At 38.1% G+C, this 13056-nt stretch overlaps 1 protein-coding gene across 1 annotated transcript in view; it reads left to right on the top strand.

The window, feature by feature from the left end:
* The first annotated feature begins 210 nt into the window (after window positions 1–210).
* The window catches only part of HELB (DNA helicase B), a 33706-nt gene continuing 20860 nt past the window's right edge, over window positions 211–13056 (top strand). The window contains exons 1-6 of the mRNA XM_061205340.1: window positions 211–397; window positions 2153–2563; window positions 3461–3630; window positions 5749–6627; window positions 8945–9122; window positions 10306–10447. Coding sequence (XP_061061323.1) covers window positions 211–397; window positions 2153–2563; window positions 3461–3630; window positions 5749–6627; window positions 8945–9122; window positions 10306–10447 — 1967 coding nt within the window. The remainder of the gene's footprint in view (window positions 398–2152; window positions 2564–3460; window positions 3631–5748; window positions 6628–8944; window positions 9123–10305; window positions 10448–13056) is intronic.

The raw sequence follows: 13056 nt of genomic DNA, 5'->3' as shown, positions 1-13056 counted from the left end.
AGCATTGTGGTTCAACATCTGTACATACTAGAGCGTGATCACCACTACAGTCTAGTTGCGATCCGTCATCATACAGTTAACCCACTTCATGCATTTCTCCCAACCCCCTGGAAGCTGACGGTCCTACAGTCGCGGAGCTGATTGGCTGATCTTGGGCGTCTACGTAGCCCGGGTTTTCCGGAATTTGGGTTGAGGTCGGGAGAGTGGAGTATGGCTTCGCTGAGTCAGGCATTGCGCGAGCTACAGGGACCTTTGCTCCCACCGAAGGACCTGGTGGAGGAGGAAGATGATTATCTGAGGGGGGATGCGGAGGAGGAGGAAGATACGGTGTTTGTCGATGCCGAGGAGCTCTGCAGTGGGGGCGTAAAGGCGGGCAGCCTCCCTGGTCGGCTCCGTGGTGAGGAAGCAACTCGCCCCTGGGGATGGGTTTGGAGGATTAATGAACTGTTTCCCATTATGGCCTCGTCCCAAGTAAGGCGCCCCGTCGCTGCTAATAGATTTCCTTTGGGATGGCCTAGCTGTTTCGTCCTGTTTAGGATAAAATAAAAACAGCAACAACCACAAGAATAGCAGAGACTTGAGCAAATACTATGTGTTAAGCTTGGGGTCCACGTGTATCTCATTTAATGATGACAACTTTTTCAGGTAGTTTCATAGTCGAGGAAACAATGGGTGTCCAGCCAGTATTCACACCCAGAATCAGGGCTTTTAACTATTTTCCTGTCTTTCCTGGAGTCGAGTATGTGGTTACTTTTCAGCTACTTAGACACACACGCACATAAGAAACACCCCAAGGCACTGTTGATTCATTAACTTTGTGTTAATAACCTTGTGATCTGTGTTTACCTTGGATAGTTTCCTGTCCTAAGAATTATACCTATTATGTGAACCTGGTGACTGATGTTTAAGAATGTTTCAATGTTCAGACCACTGCTGTACTGTGGAATTTTCTCTGGTGATGGCATTGCTCTATATTTGCTCTGTCCAATACAACAGCTGTTAGCCACATGTGGCTATTGAGAACTTGAAATGCAGCTAGTGCACCTGAGTTGAATTTTAAATTTTAATTTTAATTAATTTAAATTTAAATAGTCACAGGTGAGTGGACAACACAGGTTTAGAAAATTTTTAAGTATTTGTGGAGGGTTTAGTCATTTATCCTTAAAGTGTTAGTGATTGGCTACCATCTTCCAAGCAAGGTGTTTGTTTTGTTGGGATACCTTGGAGAGATTAGATGATGAGGTTGCTGTCTTAATGGAGCTTACCCTCTAATGAATTAAACAGACATTCTGAGCTTCCCTCGTGGCGCAGCGGTTGAGAATCTGCCTGCCAATGCAGGGGACACGGGTTCGAGCCCTGGTCTGGGAAGATCCCACATGCCGCGGAGCAACTGGGCCCGTGAGCCACAACCACTGAGCCTGCGCTTGTGCTCCGCAACAAAGAGAGGCCGCGACAGTGAGAGGCCCGCGCACCGTGATGAAGAGTGGCCCCCGCTTGCCGCAACTAGAGAAAGCCCTCGCACAGAAACGAAGACCCAACACAGCCAAAAAAATATATATAAATAAAAATAAAAATTAAGAGCTTTGAGATATAATTTAAAAAAAACAGACATTCTATAAATAATCACAGAAGTAACTATAATATCACTCAGTGCTTAGAATGAATAGTAAGAAGTGCTATGAGAGGTTATATTCATGAGATTCAGGGCTTTCCTGAGGAAGTGACAATTAAGCTGAGGTCTGTAGTAAATGGGGTAAACAGTAAGGAAGAAATTATTTAAGGCAAGTGGAACAGCTTTTGCAAAGGCCCTGGGTAGGAGGGACCATGACATTTTTTAGAAACTGCTTGAAGGTCAGTATTGACTGAGATCAGAGTAGCAGAGAGAGGCCTGCTTTTAGAAGATGAACAACAGACTTTTGCCATGTACCATGCCTCCCTCCTGAAATACAAAAACAGATGAAACATTGTCATGTTCTAGAGAGCTTACAGTGTAGTAGAGGGAGACAGATAAACAGGTAAGTGCAATATAGACACTGTAATAGACATCTGTAGAGGGTACTGTCCAGGGATTAAAGAGAGTAGTGGATTTGACAAAACATTGGGAAGAGATTTTAAATTATCCTAAATTAACTTTTTTTTTTTTTTTTTTTAGTTTCAATTTTTGATGAAAACACTCACCAGCAATGTGAAGTGTTTGGACGTTTTCCATTAATGGGTCCTTGGTGGCGAGTGAAGGTACAGGTACAGCCTGTAGGATCAAGGAGCTATCAAGTTCGAGGATTTCCTTCTTACTTTTTACAGTCAGATATGTCAGCACCAAATCAGTTACACATCTGTTCCCTCTTTCTTAAAGACTGTAATGTCCCCAGTGAAAACAGAAATAAATTTTTAACATGGGTAAATGATGAATCAAGTTACAAAGACCTCAACTTTGAAAATCTTAGGGAAAAATTAAGAACTTACCAAAAGAATATTGGAAGGAATACTCAAAAACAATCTACACAGAAAACACAAGAAGAGTCACCACCAGATTACGAGATACTGCTTCCTCTGGAAAACACAAGTAAGTGATTTTATCATTGAGTTTTAGTGTAATTGAGATACTGGATGACTGGTGTGTTTAAAATGTTACCAGTACAGTATTGATATCTTGGTATAGTATTCTTTTTTAAAATTGGTTTGATGAAATGTGTTTGTATTGCTTTTGGAGTATGTCATTGACATTGCAGGTTCCTCATTATAATGTGAAGAGATTGGGTGAGATGATCTTTAAACACCTTTCAGTTCCTTTCCTGCTCTAAAAGTGTGATTCTAGGTCTCTCTCTAACTTTTGTGTCCATAGGATTACCTTGAGTCATTAAGAAGAAGTTCAGTTATCAATTATTCTGTTTCAGAAGGCAGAGAAGAAAGGCAAGAATATGAGCAATCCATTTTGGAAAGATTTCAGTTCAAAATAGTTTAAAATAACTTTTAAATATGGTTTGTTATCTGGACATTCACACATATGGAATATTTCATTTCTTAATTTTATCAAATAAATTTGGCAGTACATCATTGAATGATTTCAATGATGAAAGCATCATGATTACAGTAAGAAGAATGATTATAAAGATTAATATGTAAATGATTTTTAATGCTTAGCTTTAAATTTATCTATATATTATTGAGTCAGAAATTTTATTCTGATTCTATTGCAAGCAGAAGGAAACAAAAGGCTAAGAGGTAGCTATCTAAGCATTTGAAGAACATAAATTTTGGTGTTAAACACAATGAAAACCATCTTGATACAAAAGCAATTGTTATAATACAATCAATTTTCTTGCTGGTCACAGTAAATTTATTACTCTCTGTTTGATTTGGATTTCTTAAACTGGTTGTGCTAAATGGGAAAGTCCATCAAATCAGTTGTTCTATGAGCTCATTTGTATGTTTTTATTTGTTCTTTTCTGATATCCTGTAGTTCCATATATAACTGTGATGAGAGCTTTGCAGTTTCCAAAAATAATGGAATTCCTTCCAGTTCTTCTGCCCCGACACTTTAAACGGCTCATAAGCTCAGATTCTGCAGAGGTGTTGGAACAGATAGAAGAGATTTTAGGTACACAGCCATGGAAACTCGGATTTCGTAAAGTAAGAAAGACATTTGCTTAGCATTTTGTAATCTTATACAAGGGAGGATGTCTCAAGCTTGATAGTTTTTTGCATCTCTTTCAAGGAAAAGAAATTTGTATGACTTCAATGTTGATTTATTTTCCTTGCAGTGTTGCAACTAAATATAAACTTCTTCTACCTGTAGCTCTTATGCAATAAATTTACAAAGGAAAACAAAATAACAAAATAAATGACATTCAAATTATCAATACTTAAGTTACATAATTTAATTTCATATGACATTTTTTGTAACTAAATTGCCATTGCACCTTGAATATAGATCTCATCGAAGACAAGTTCTTATGAGTTTGGCAAGTCCATTCTGCTGTGCTATGCAATTCCTCACTTTCCTATTTGAACTTTCGAAGACCTTCATTATTCACATGGTATATGATGATGCCATTTGATTTTTTTTCTTTGGCACAATAATGTTATTTACAATTTCTTTGGCACTTCTGTTTTTCTTATTAGAGACCAGGAGTAGTAAAGTGGTACCGTGAAGCTCCAGAGATGTTGAAAACCAAATGTGGCACTTAAATCTTAGCAGTACTGGGTTACAGGTGGTTTTCCAAATGAAAATACAATTTAAAAATTCTGAGATAATTGGTGGGATCCCCAAGAATGTTTACAGATCCCACCCCCCTGCCCCCCATTTGAGAAATACTGGAATAATGAATTTGTTCCCTCTATAAAAGGACTATGATTTCAATATGCTTGGAGAAATGAGATTCTGGAACATTAGATTATTATATATATTTATTCAGTAAGAAAGAGAAGCAGAGCAATGAGCCTTCTGGGACTCAAGTGGGAAAAGGAGGCTTGGAGTCACCTTTTCAGCAGGTAAACCACCACCCAGAATAAAGACTTTTACTGAGGTTTTGTATTCATTTGCTAGGGCTGCTGTAACAAACAGCATAGACTGGGTGCCTTAAACCACAGACATTTATTTTCTCACAGTTCCGGAGGCTATAAATCCAAAGTCAAGGTGCCAGCAGGGTTGGTTTCTTCTGAGGCCTCTCTCCTTAGCTTATGGATGGCTGTCTTCTTCCTGTGTCTTCACATGGTCTTCCCTCTGTGCTTGTCTGGGTCCTAAAATCTTCTTATGACACCAGTCATATTGGATTAGGGCCCACCCCAGTGATCTCATTTTAACTTAATTACCTCCTTAAAGACCCTATCTCCAAATATGGTCACATTCTGGGGTACTGGGTGTTAGGATTTCAACATACGAATTTTGGGGGGACACATTTCAGCCCATAAAATGTATGGAGGGCTCCAGGGGTGATGTCTCCATGGAAAAAAAAATGGAGCTGGTAGACGACCTACTTAGTGGATCATGGTGAAGGAAGTTCTGTACCTTTTCAGTAGAGTTTGGGCAGAATTGTTGATAGGCACATGGAAAACTAAACAAGCCAAGAAAATGAGGCGGTCAGTAACCTCACAATACACACAAGAGTTCAACACAAAGTTAATGTAATCACAGCATATCATGTCACTCAGCCGTGAATCCTGTTTACACTGATTTAACCAAGATCAGTTTTCAAAATGTATACTATAACTTTTCTCAAAGATGGGAGGAAGAGAAGCATGTGTGGAAGTGACAGTATAAAGGGAGCAAACTTCCATGAAGAAAGACTTTCCATAGTAAGGAGTTAACTCTAATTACCTAGTTTTTTTAAAAAAAATTAAGGAATAGTATAAACTACGTAGAAATGTGGAGATAAATTCTGGAAGAAATAACTGAAAATGTTGAGGGTGTTGCCTTTAGAAGGCATGGAAAGGGTAAGTCAGAGGATTCCTATTTTTTGTGATAAGTCTCATAGTGTTATTTGACTTTTAAAACTGTATGGGTATTGCTTTGAAAAAACATAATTTTAATTATGAAATTATATAGATCTCTAATCACAGTACAGTTAATTAAAAAAAATTAGTGATGTATTTGGTACATAGTTTTTTTTCCCCAAATTTTGTTGAAACACATGTCTTCTGGGACTTAAAAAATTATTAATAAACACCATAGTTTTCACTGTAATTCTCATAATAGTCATCAATATTTATAATTTTTATGAAGCAAACTTGAACTTTCTTTTCTTAAAGATAACCTACAGACAGTTGAAGCTTCTGCAATGTGAGGCAAGTTGGACATCGTTTTGTCAGTGCAGGTCTCTTCTCCAGTTGATGACTGATTTGGAGAAGAATGCATTAGTAATATATTCTGAACTGAAGCAGATGTGCAGAGAGCAAGGGCACACGTGTGTTGAAGAAGCTGACTTAACTTCTGAATTGTCAGACCGCATGTCTTTTCATGATGCTTGGCAGTCTCTGAAGTTCTTGAAGGATATCGGTGTGGTGACGTATGAAAAGGGCTGTGTCTTTCTTTATGACCTTTACCAGGCTGAAAGAGGCATTGCCTCTTCAATCTGTGACTTGATGACAAGGTCGCCGTGGCGATTACATGTTGATGTCAAAAAGGTGCTTGCGTCTATTCACACCACAGGACCTGAGAATTCAGGAAGTGATGATACGCTGAATAAAAGTAAACCTGACGAAACAAGATTAGAAGATCCTGTGGATATTTGGGACACGCAGGACAGCGGTGACCATATTTTGGATAATGGTGAAAATGAAGTTAAGGCAGAAATAAGTGAAGTCCAACTGGATCAGGATCAGGTGGCTGCTTTGGACATGATTTGCTCCAATGCTGTGACAGTCATAAGTGGGAAAGGTGGTAGTGGGAAGACCACAATTGTTAGCCAGCTTTTTAAGCATATAGAGCTGTTGGAAGAAAGAGAAGTGAAAAAAGCTTGTGAAGATTTTGAACAAGACCAGAATGTACCAGAAGAATGGATTACCTTCACCCAGCAAAGTCAGCCGAAGCCGGGCAAGGCTATAGAAGTTTTACTTACAGCACCTACAGGGAAAGCAGCTGGCTTACTGAGACAGAAAACTGGTTTCAACGCTTATACGCTATGTCAGGTAAAGCCTTTTACATTTTTTCTCTACATAAAACATTTGCTTTAAACACGGGCTTAATGTAATGAGTTTATTTTTCATTTCTTCCTGACAGCCATCAGTAGGCATTTATTGAATGTCTTCTAGATCCTTGCCTTGTGGTAGCTAATCATTTAGATCAGTGCCACTCAAAACAGCCAGTCTATAAACTGTTACTATTTGCAGTGAGATAGGAGCTTGTGCCAGAAAGTAGATCAGTGTACTGCTTCCTTCATTGAGAAAGTCTTATTATGAAAAAAAAAAAAAAAAAAAAAAAGGTCAGGTAAACTAAAGTGTATGCTTAATGCTGTAGTTAGTTTAGATTCTGCCACATGCCCTGTTTCTCAATGGGACTGGTTTCAAACATGAGTCCACATTTTGTGGAATGAAAGCTCCGTCAAAGTGAGGACTTGGATCATCTGGTTTAGTGCTTTATCTCCTTTGCCTACAACAGTGCCTGGCAAATAGTAGTTGCATAATAAAAATCTCAAATGAATTAAGATGCTTGAAAAAAATAGCTTTGGCTATAGTTAAGAGTCCTGAAGTTTTAAACTTGTAAAGAGTTGGAGAGTTTCCTTTAGCCCTGATCTGCCATTTTATAGATCAAGGAACTTAGTCGTTGGAAGATTTCTGAAGGAAATAATAATTGAATTGGAGTCTAATGGACAAGGAAGCTCAGGTAAGGAGAAGAACATTTTATTTAAGGGAAGGACCTTCCCAGAGGCATTGAGGTGAATGATCAAGTGCATGTAGAGGGTTTTGAGGGGACTGCGTTGATTGGAATGACGTCTGTGTATTGTAAAATAATGGGAATTACACTCGGTTTAGACCGAGAATTTGAGCTTTAAAGTTTGTAAAGTATCTTGCCGTTTCATTAAATCCTTGACAAACTAGTGAAGTGGGTAAGTGATGTTATCTGCATTTTACAGGAGAGCCAGTTAAAATTTGGGTGTGTTAAAACAATTGGCCCCAAACCTTAACTGGGTGCAGAGCTAGCGCTGGGATTCACATTTCTGACCTCCCAGCTTGCTTCTCTTTCCAAGGTGCCATGACCCCCTCATTTACTACGGACCTTGTATACCTAACAAAGAAACTTGGACTTGATTTACTGGGGAGCGATTTAGGTTCCTAAGCAAGAGAGTGAAATGAAGAAAGCAGTTCTAAGGAAGGCTACCTAGAATCATAGACCCACGAGCCACCTCAGAAATTGCTTTTGCATTACTTTTATTTGTCACATGAGTGGGCATGGTCCTAGAGAAGTTCAGTGTAGCTCATTGGTGGAAGAGTCTTCTGATCAGTTTATGGTTTTTTCCATTACGCCTTCACTTCTGTTTAGTCTGAAGGATTGAATTAGAAAAGGAGAGGCCAGAGAGGGATCATTACTAGATTTCATCTTATGTTCCAACTCTGATCAATTGGTAGTAACTTAATATCGGGTTGGGATGCTGGGAGGACATTTCTGAAGCCATGTTTAGGCTCAGGAAAGAGTGTAAGGGCACAGGAGAGGCATTGAGGTGGCACTTATGCCACTTATTTATCATCCTTGGGCTAGGGATACCAGGTTTAGCAGATAAAAATGCAAATAATCTTTTAGTGTAAGTGAGCATATATAGATATATGCATACAACATAGAAACATTTGTGGAACGGTATACAACAAAACATTTAACATTCTCTGGTTGTAATTTTACAAAAAAATTTTTCCCTCTTCTGTATTTTTTTAAATAGTAAATATTATTACCCCTGTAATAAATAGTTTTTTTAGTTGTCTTGGTGGTGGTGGTTTTTTCAATGTTGGGGAAGTAAGGGAGTTTAGAATACTAGGAGAAAAAGTAGTATTTTCATAGTTAGTTTGGGGAGGCACCCCCTAATTTCCAGAATGGAGTATTACAGTTGGGAGAAGAGTGGGGCTTAAGTGTTTGGGCCATCTCAGAAGGCCAAGAGAAAGGTTTATTTGGGGGTAGAAAACAATAGGGAGTTCTCTCTGGTCAAGAGTGATAAGAGAACAGTTGGGATTCTTGCAGTGGAATGGTGCTGTGTGAGAAGCTTGTTAAACACACCAAGTACTCCCTGGGAAGCAATTTTTTGAACTGTTTCATCTGTCTTTTCTGGGATTCATCCTATAACTTTTGTGTTCTCTATTTCTTTAGTCTGTTTCCCTATGTTACTCTATGTACATCCTCCCTGTCCCTTCCCCATTTAAGAGTTTTGTTTTAAAAGAGTATGTTGTTAAAAAAAAAAATTTTTTTTTTTTTTGGTAAATTTTATAACCTGAATTTAAGAATGCCATACTTTGCTTGTAGGTCAATTATAGCTTCTACTTATGGGAGAAAAAAACAATGACCAAGGACATGCCATGGAAATTTTCTTCGGTTAGAGTTCTGGTTGTGGATGAAGGGAGTTTGGTATCTGTCAGAATCTTTAAATCAGTTTTAAATTTACTGTGTGAGCACTCCCAACTTTCTAAGCTTATTATCCTTGGTAAGTTAAAATATTGTTGGAATCCTAATTGTTTGGTTCAAATTATTGTGGTTAATAGGTTCTTTATACCATTTCACTGTTTTAATATCCATATCCTACAGGCGGGAAGCCATTTCTCAGACCCCACTCTGAAGCCACTCTGAGTTCAGTCTGACCAGTCTCTTTATCAGCTTGGGTGGCTCTTTGTTTTGGCCAGGGTATCAGCAAGCTAGGTTGTGAATGAAATAGAGTTGTGAGGAGTTACTGTAATTACCTAAATGATGACTATTAAAATAGTAAAATTCTCACAGACTCAGAGTAAATCAGGATGTAGATCATTTGGAAGTAATAGAAAGTCTGAATTATAGAACACTTAAAAGTAATTTTATGATTTTAAGCTAATAATTCACATTAGACCTCACCAGCCTCGTAAGTCCTTTCCAATTCCGGTGAGATTCAGTTTGATGCTATTAGGTAGAACCGATGTGTAGACCATGTTTTTTAATGGAGGAAAAAAGAGAATTGCAATGAGAGAATCAGTATATTTATAAATAACTGTTTTAGGTATTTGAGGATATTGCGTAAGCAGTTGATTTTATTAATAGCTTAAGCATTCTCTCAGGTTCCACCCAGAAAATAGTTTCTCTTTTCTCTAAGGTTTGCTTGTTTGTTTAAAGTAAAAAGATTTTTAATAGAGCAAAATGTTATCATTACATTACTAGAATTTATTATCAAATGCACTGGGTTTGTTTATTTTGCATTTTGTACGTTAAGTTTATTTATTTGAGGCCATAGATTCTTCCATGATTAGTAAGACATTGAGCAAGATTGAATAAGTGACTAAATTCTAGATATCTAAGGCCTGTTTTTTTCTTTACCTGTTGGTGAAAATATATGCCCCAACAGTTTGCCTGTGTTTATAGATACGAAAAAAGTTCAATTCATGTTTTACCTTACTGTGTTATCACTATTTTTTCTATCTTATATTGTTTAATTGGAATGGTTTTTGTTGTTATTGTTGTTGTTGAATATTTTTGAAGACTTAATGTTCTTAAGTAATTTTAAACGAAGATTTTTTTTCATATTTCCTCAGAGTAAGTCTTTATAATTATAGCATATGTCAGTAGGGAGAAATAAAAATAATTTCTAAATTTCGAGATCCCAGTTACATAAAACCTACTCTACCTATTTTTCCCCCTTTTAGGTGATATTAGACAGTTACCCAGTATTGAACCTGGTAACTTGCTGAAAGATCTTTTTGAGACTCTCAAGTCAAGAAATTGTGCTGTTGAACTAAAGACAAACCATAGAGCAGAATCTGAACTAATTGTGGACAATGCTACAAGGTATAATATAACTAAAATTTTGCATTTTCCCTCTGTCGTATTAGAAATAAAGGTAAAAAAAAATATTAGCTTTTGAATTAGGGTGATTCAGTGCAGTATGTTTACCATGCTCTTTTAGCAAACCTTTTCTGTCCTTCAGGTGTATGTATACCTTTTGTCCCGCAGTTAGAAAAGCAAAGTATTTTTCATTATTGATCCAAGATAAATTATTGTTGAAATTTAAGTATAAATGTGTTTTCTTGATTTTAAAAGTATATATGTGAAATAAAGTTGCATCTGGCTTAGAGACCAGAATAAACCCAAGGGGAACAGAGACTTGGAAATGAATTCATTAGAGTTCAAGGGTGACTTGGGGAAGACATTTCCTATAATTTTTATAAGGGGAGCCCAAAGCAAAAAAAAAAAAAAAAAAAAGAAAAAGGTAAAGAAAAAGGTATTTTACTCCTTGATGAATCCTGGTGGCACCTGTGGCATATTACTCTCCTTAAAGTAGGAAAGAATCCTTCTCTTTCCTTAATCTTTGCATAAGCCTTTAGAGTAATCCTCTGTAGTAGACGTGATAGGACCACAGAATATTAAGAGACTTTTTATTCATTGGGCCAAAATTTATCTTTTTAAAAAAAATTAATTAATTAATTAATTTACTTTTGGCTGTGTTGGGTCTTCGTTTCTGCGCGAGGGCTTTCTCCAGTTGCGGCGAGCGGGGCCACTCTTCATCGCGGTGCGCGGGGCTCTCACTGTCGCGGCCTCTCGTTGCGGAGCACGGGCTCCAGACGTGCAGGCTCAGTAGTTGTGGCTCACGGGCCTAGTTGCTCCGCGGCATGTGGGATCTTCCCAGACCAGGGCTCGGACCCGTGTCCCCTGCATTGGGAGGCAGATTCTCAACCACTGCGCCACCAGGGAAGCCCTATCTTTGTTTTTGACTCTCTTTTACAAGGTGCTGTTTTTGTTTGTTGGTTGGTTTTAGGTTTCATTTTCCCTTTATTGGCTGTAGTGCATGCTTTATTTCTGTATCTGCATGGAATTATTTTGGTTCTACCTTATCACTATCCGTTATTTTGGGAATTATAGGGATCATGGGGCAATCAGCTGAGTGGCAGAGGATTATAGTTGATTTGAATAAAAATTTAGCACAGGTCCTGAACTGTTGCTAAGATCACGAATTTAGCCTGAAACTTCATTGCCTTAGGTCTTCTTTGTGCAACATTTTGTGTGTCTGTCCTCCTGCCTTTGGACCTGGTATGTATCCATCTGGGGCTTAGGACCTGGAACTAGATTTTTGACTATACTTGAGGACAAAAAATGACTTACTAGATAACGTAGAATTAAATTGGAAGGTAGATTTTGCTCAAAGGAGTGCTTTCTTTACGATGATTTGTTTTCTGTCAGAAGAGTTCTTATTTCTTTAATGATGGATGAAAAACTTAGTAGCTTATGTGGAGGTCTGCAGTAGCTATCGGGTTCAGATATTCAGCAGGACAGGATATTGTATTAGACTACAAGATGCTGTTTTTGTTGCGTAAACATTTTCTTGGTTGGATGTCAGCAGAAACGAGAATATTCAAAGCCTACTATTTCCCTGCCCCATCTACCCTGGAAAAGATAGTGGAGGTAGATGCAGAATGGACAGGAATAGGGTAGATGATGTAGGTTCATACTGGGACGTTAAGAAAAATAATGCAGTTGGAAGTGTAACTATAACTCTTCTATAACTCTTACCTATAACTCTTCTGCTCCTACCTAAAGTCCACCTCAGTTTTGGAATGTTGGTAGATGATTGGTCATTTTAAAGTCTAGAAATCTTGGAAGAATCTAAAGCACACTAGGTTTCTTAGAACTCAATATTATCTGAAATTTAGGAATTCCTTTTAGTAACCCTTTCGATATCTTTTGGGCTGAGCTGTGCTCCTTTCATTATTTCTTCTTGGTCATCATCACCAAGTGTTTAACGACAGAAGGATCCCAATGATACCATGGAAAAGCTTCTAGAGATAGAAGTATGTTACATGTCCTGGGTCAGAAGCAAAACAGGAAATCCATGGTGATTCTCAGTACCCCAAATTAAATCTGGGATAGTTCCAGCAGGGACAGCCTTCTTCCCTCTTTCTCCTTTCCTCCCTTCCAACCCTGTTGGGAAGGATTGAAAGATGACACAATAGGGTACTGTACCTTTGATAGCTAGGCTGCTGTTAGGTCTTTACAGGGTGTCAGTTTTCTTCCAAATAACCAAGGAGGGACTCTAGTATGACAAGGCCCCTGGCCTTTACTGTGCTTTCTGATATGACTTGCTAGTCTTGGGGAATACAAGAACAAAAGAAGGATGAGGAGGGAACAGAAACAAAGAGAAGATGTGGATACTTGGTTCAGCTGAGAAGGTGAGACCATATATATGATATATACAGAAGAAAGGAGAAAAGAAAGAGTATGATGTAAATGTATGGAAAAGGCCCCAAAGAGTTTAAATTAATTTAAATAGAAAGGAATATGGAGCCCAGTGGGCCCAGATTTCCCCCCTATCTCCCCTGCTTTTTACCTCTGTGATCTTGGACGACCCCACTGTAGTTAACTAAGCCTCATGTTGCTCCTCTGTGAGATGAGGATAATACCTA

Source organism: Eubalaena glacialis, chromosome 11 (genome assembly GCF_028564815.1).
Source record: "Eubalaena glacialis isolate mEubGla1 chromosome 11, mEubGla1.1.hap2.+ XY, whole genome shotgun sequence".
NCBI lineage: Eukaryota > Metazoa > Chordata > Mammalia > Artiodactyla > Balaenidae > Eubalaena > Eubalaena glacialis.
The sequence above is the reverse complement of the archived record's forward strand: the minus strand, read 5'-3'. Positions and strand labels throughout refer to the sequence as shown.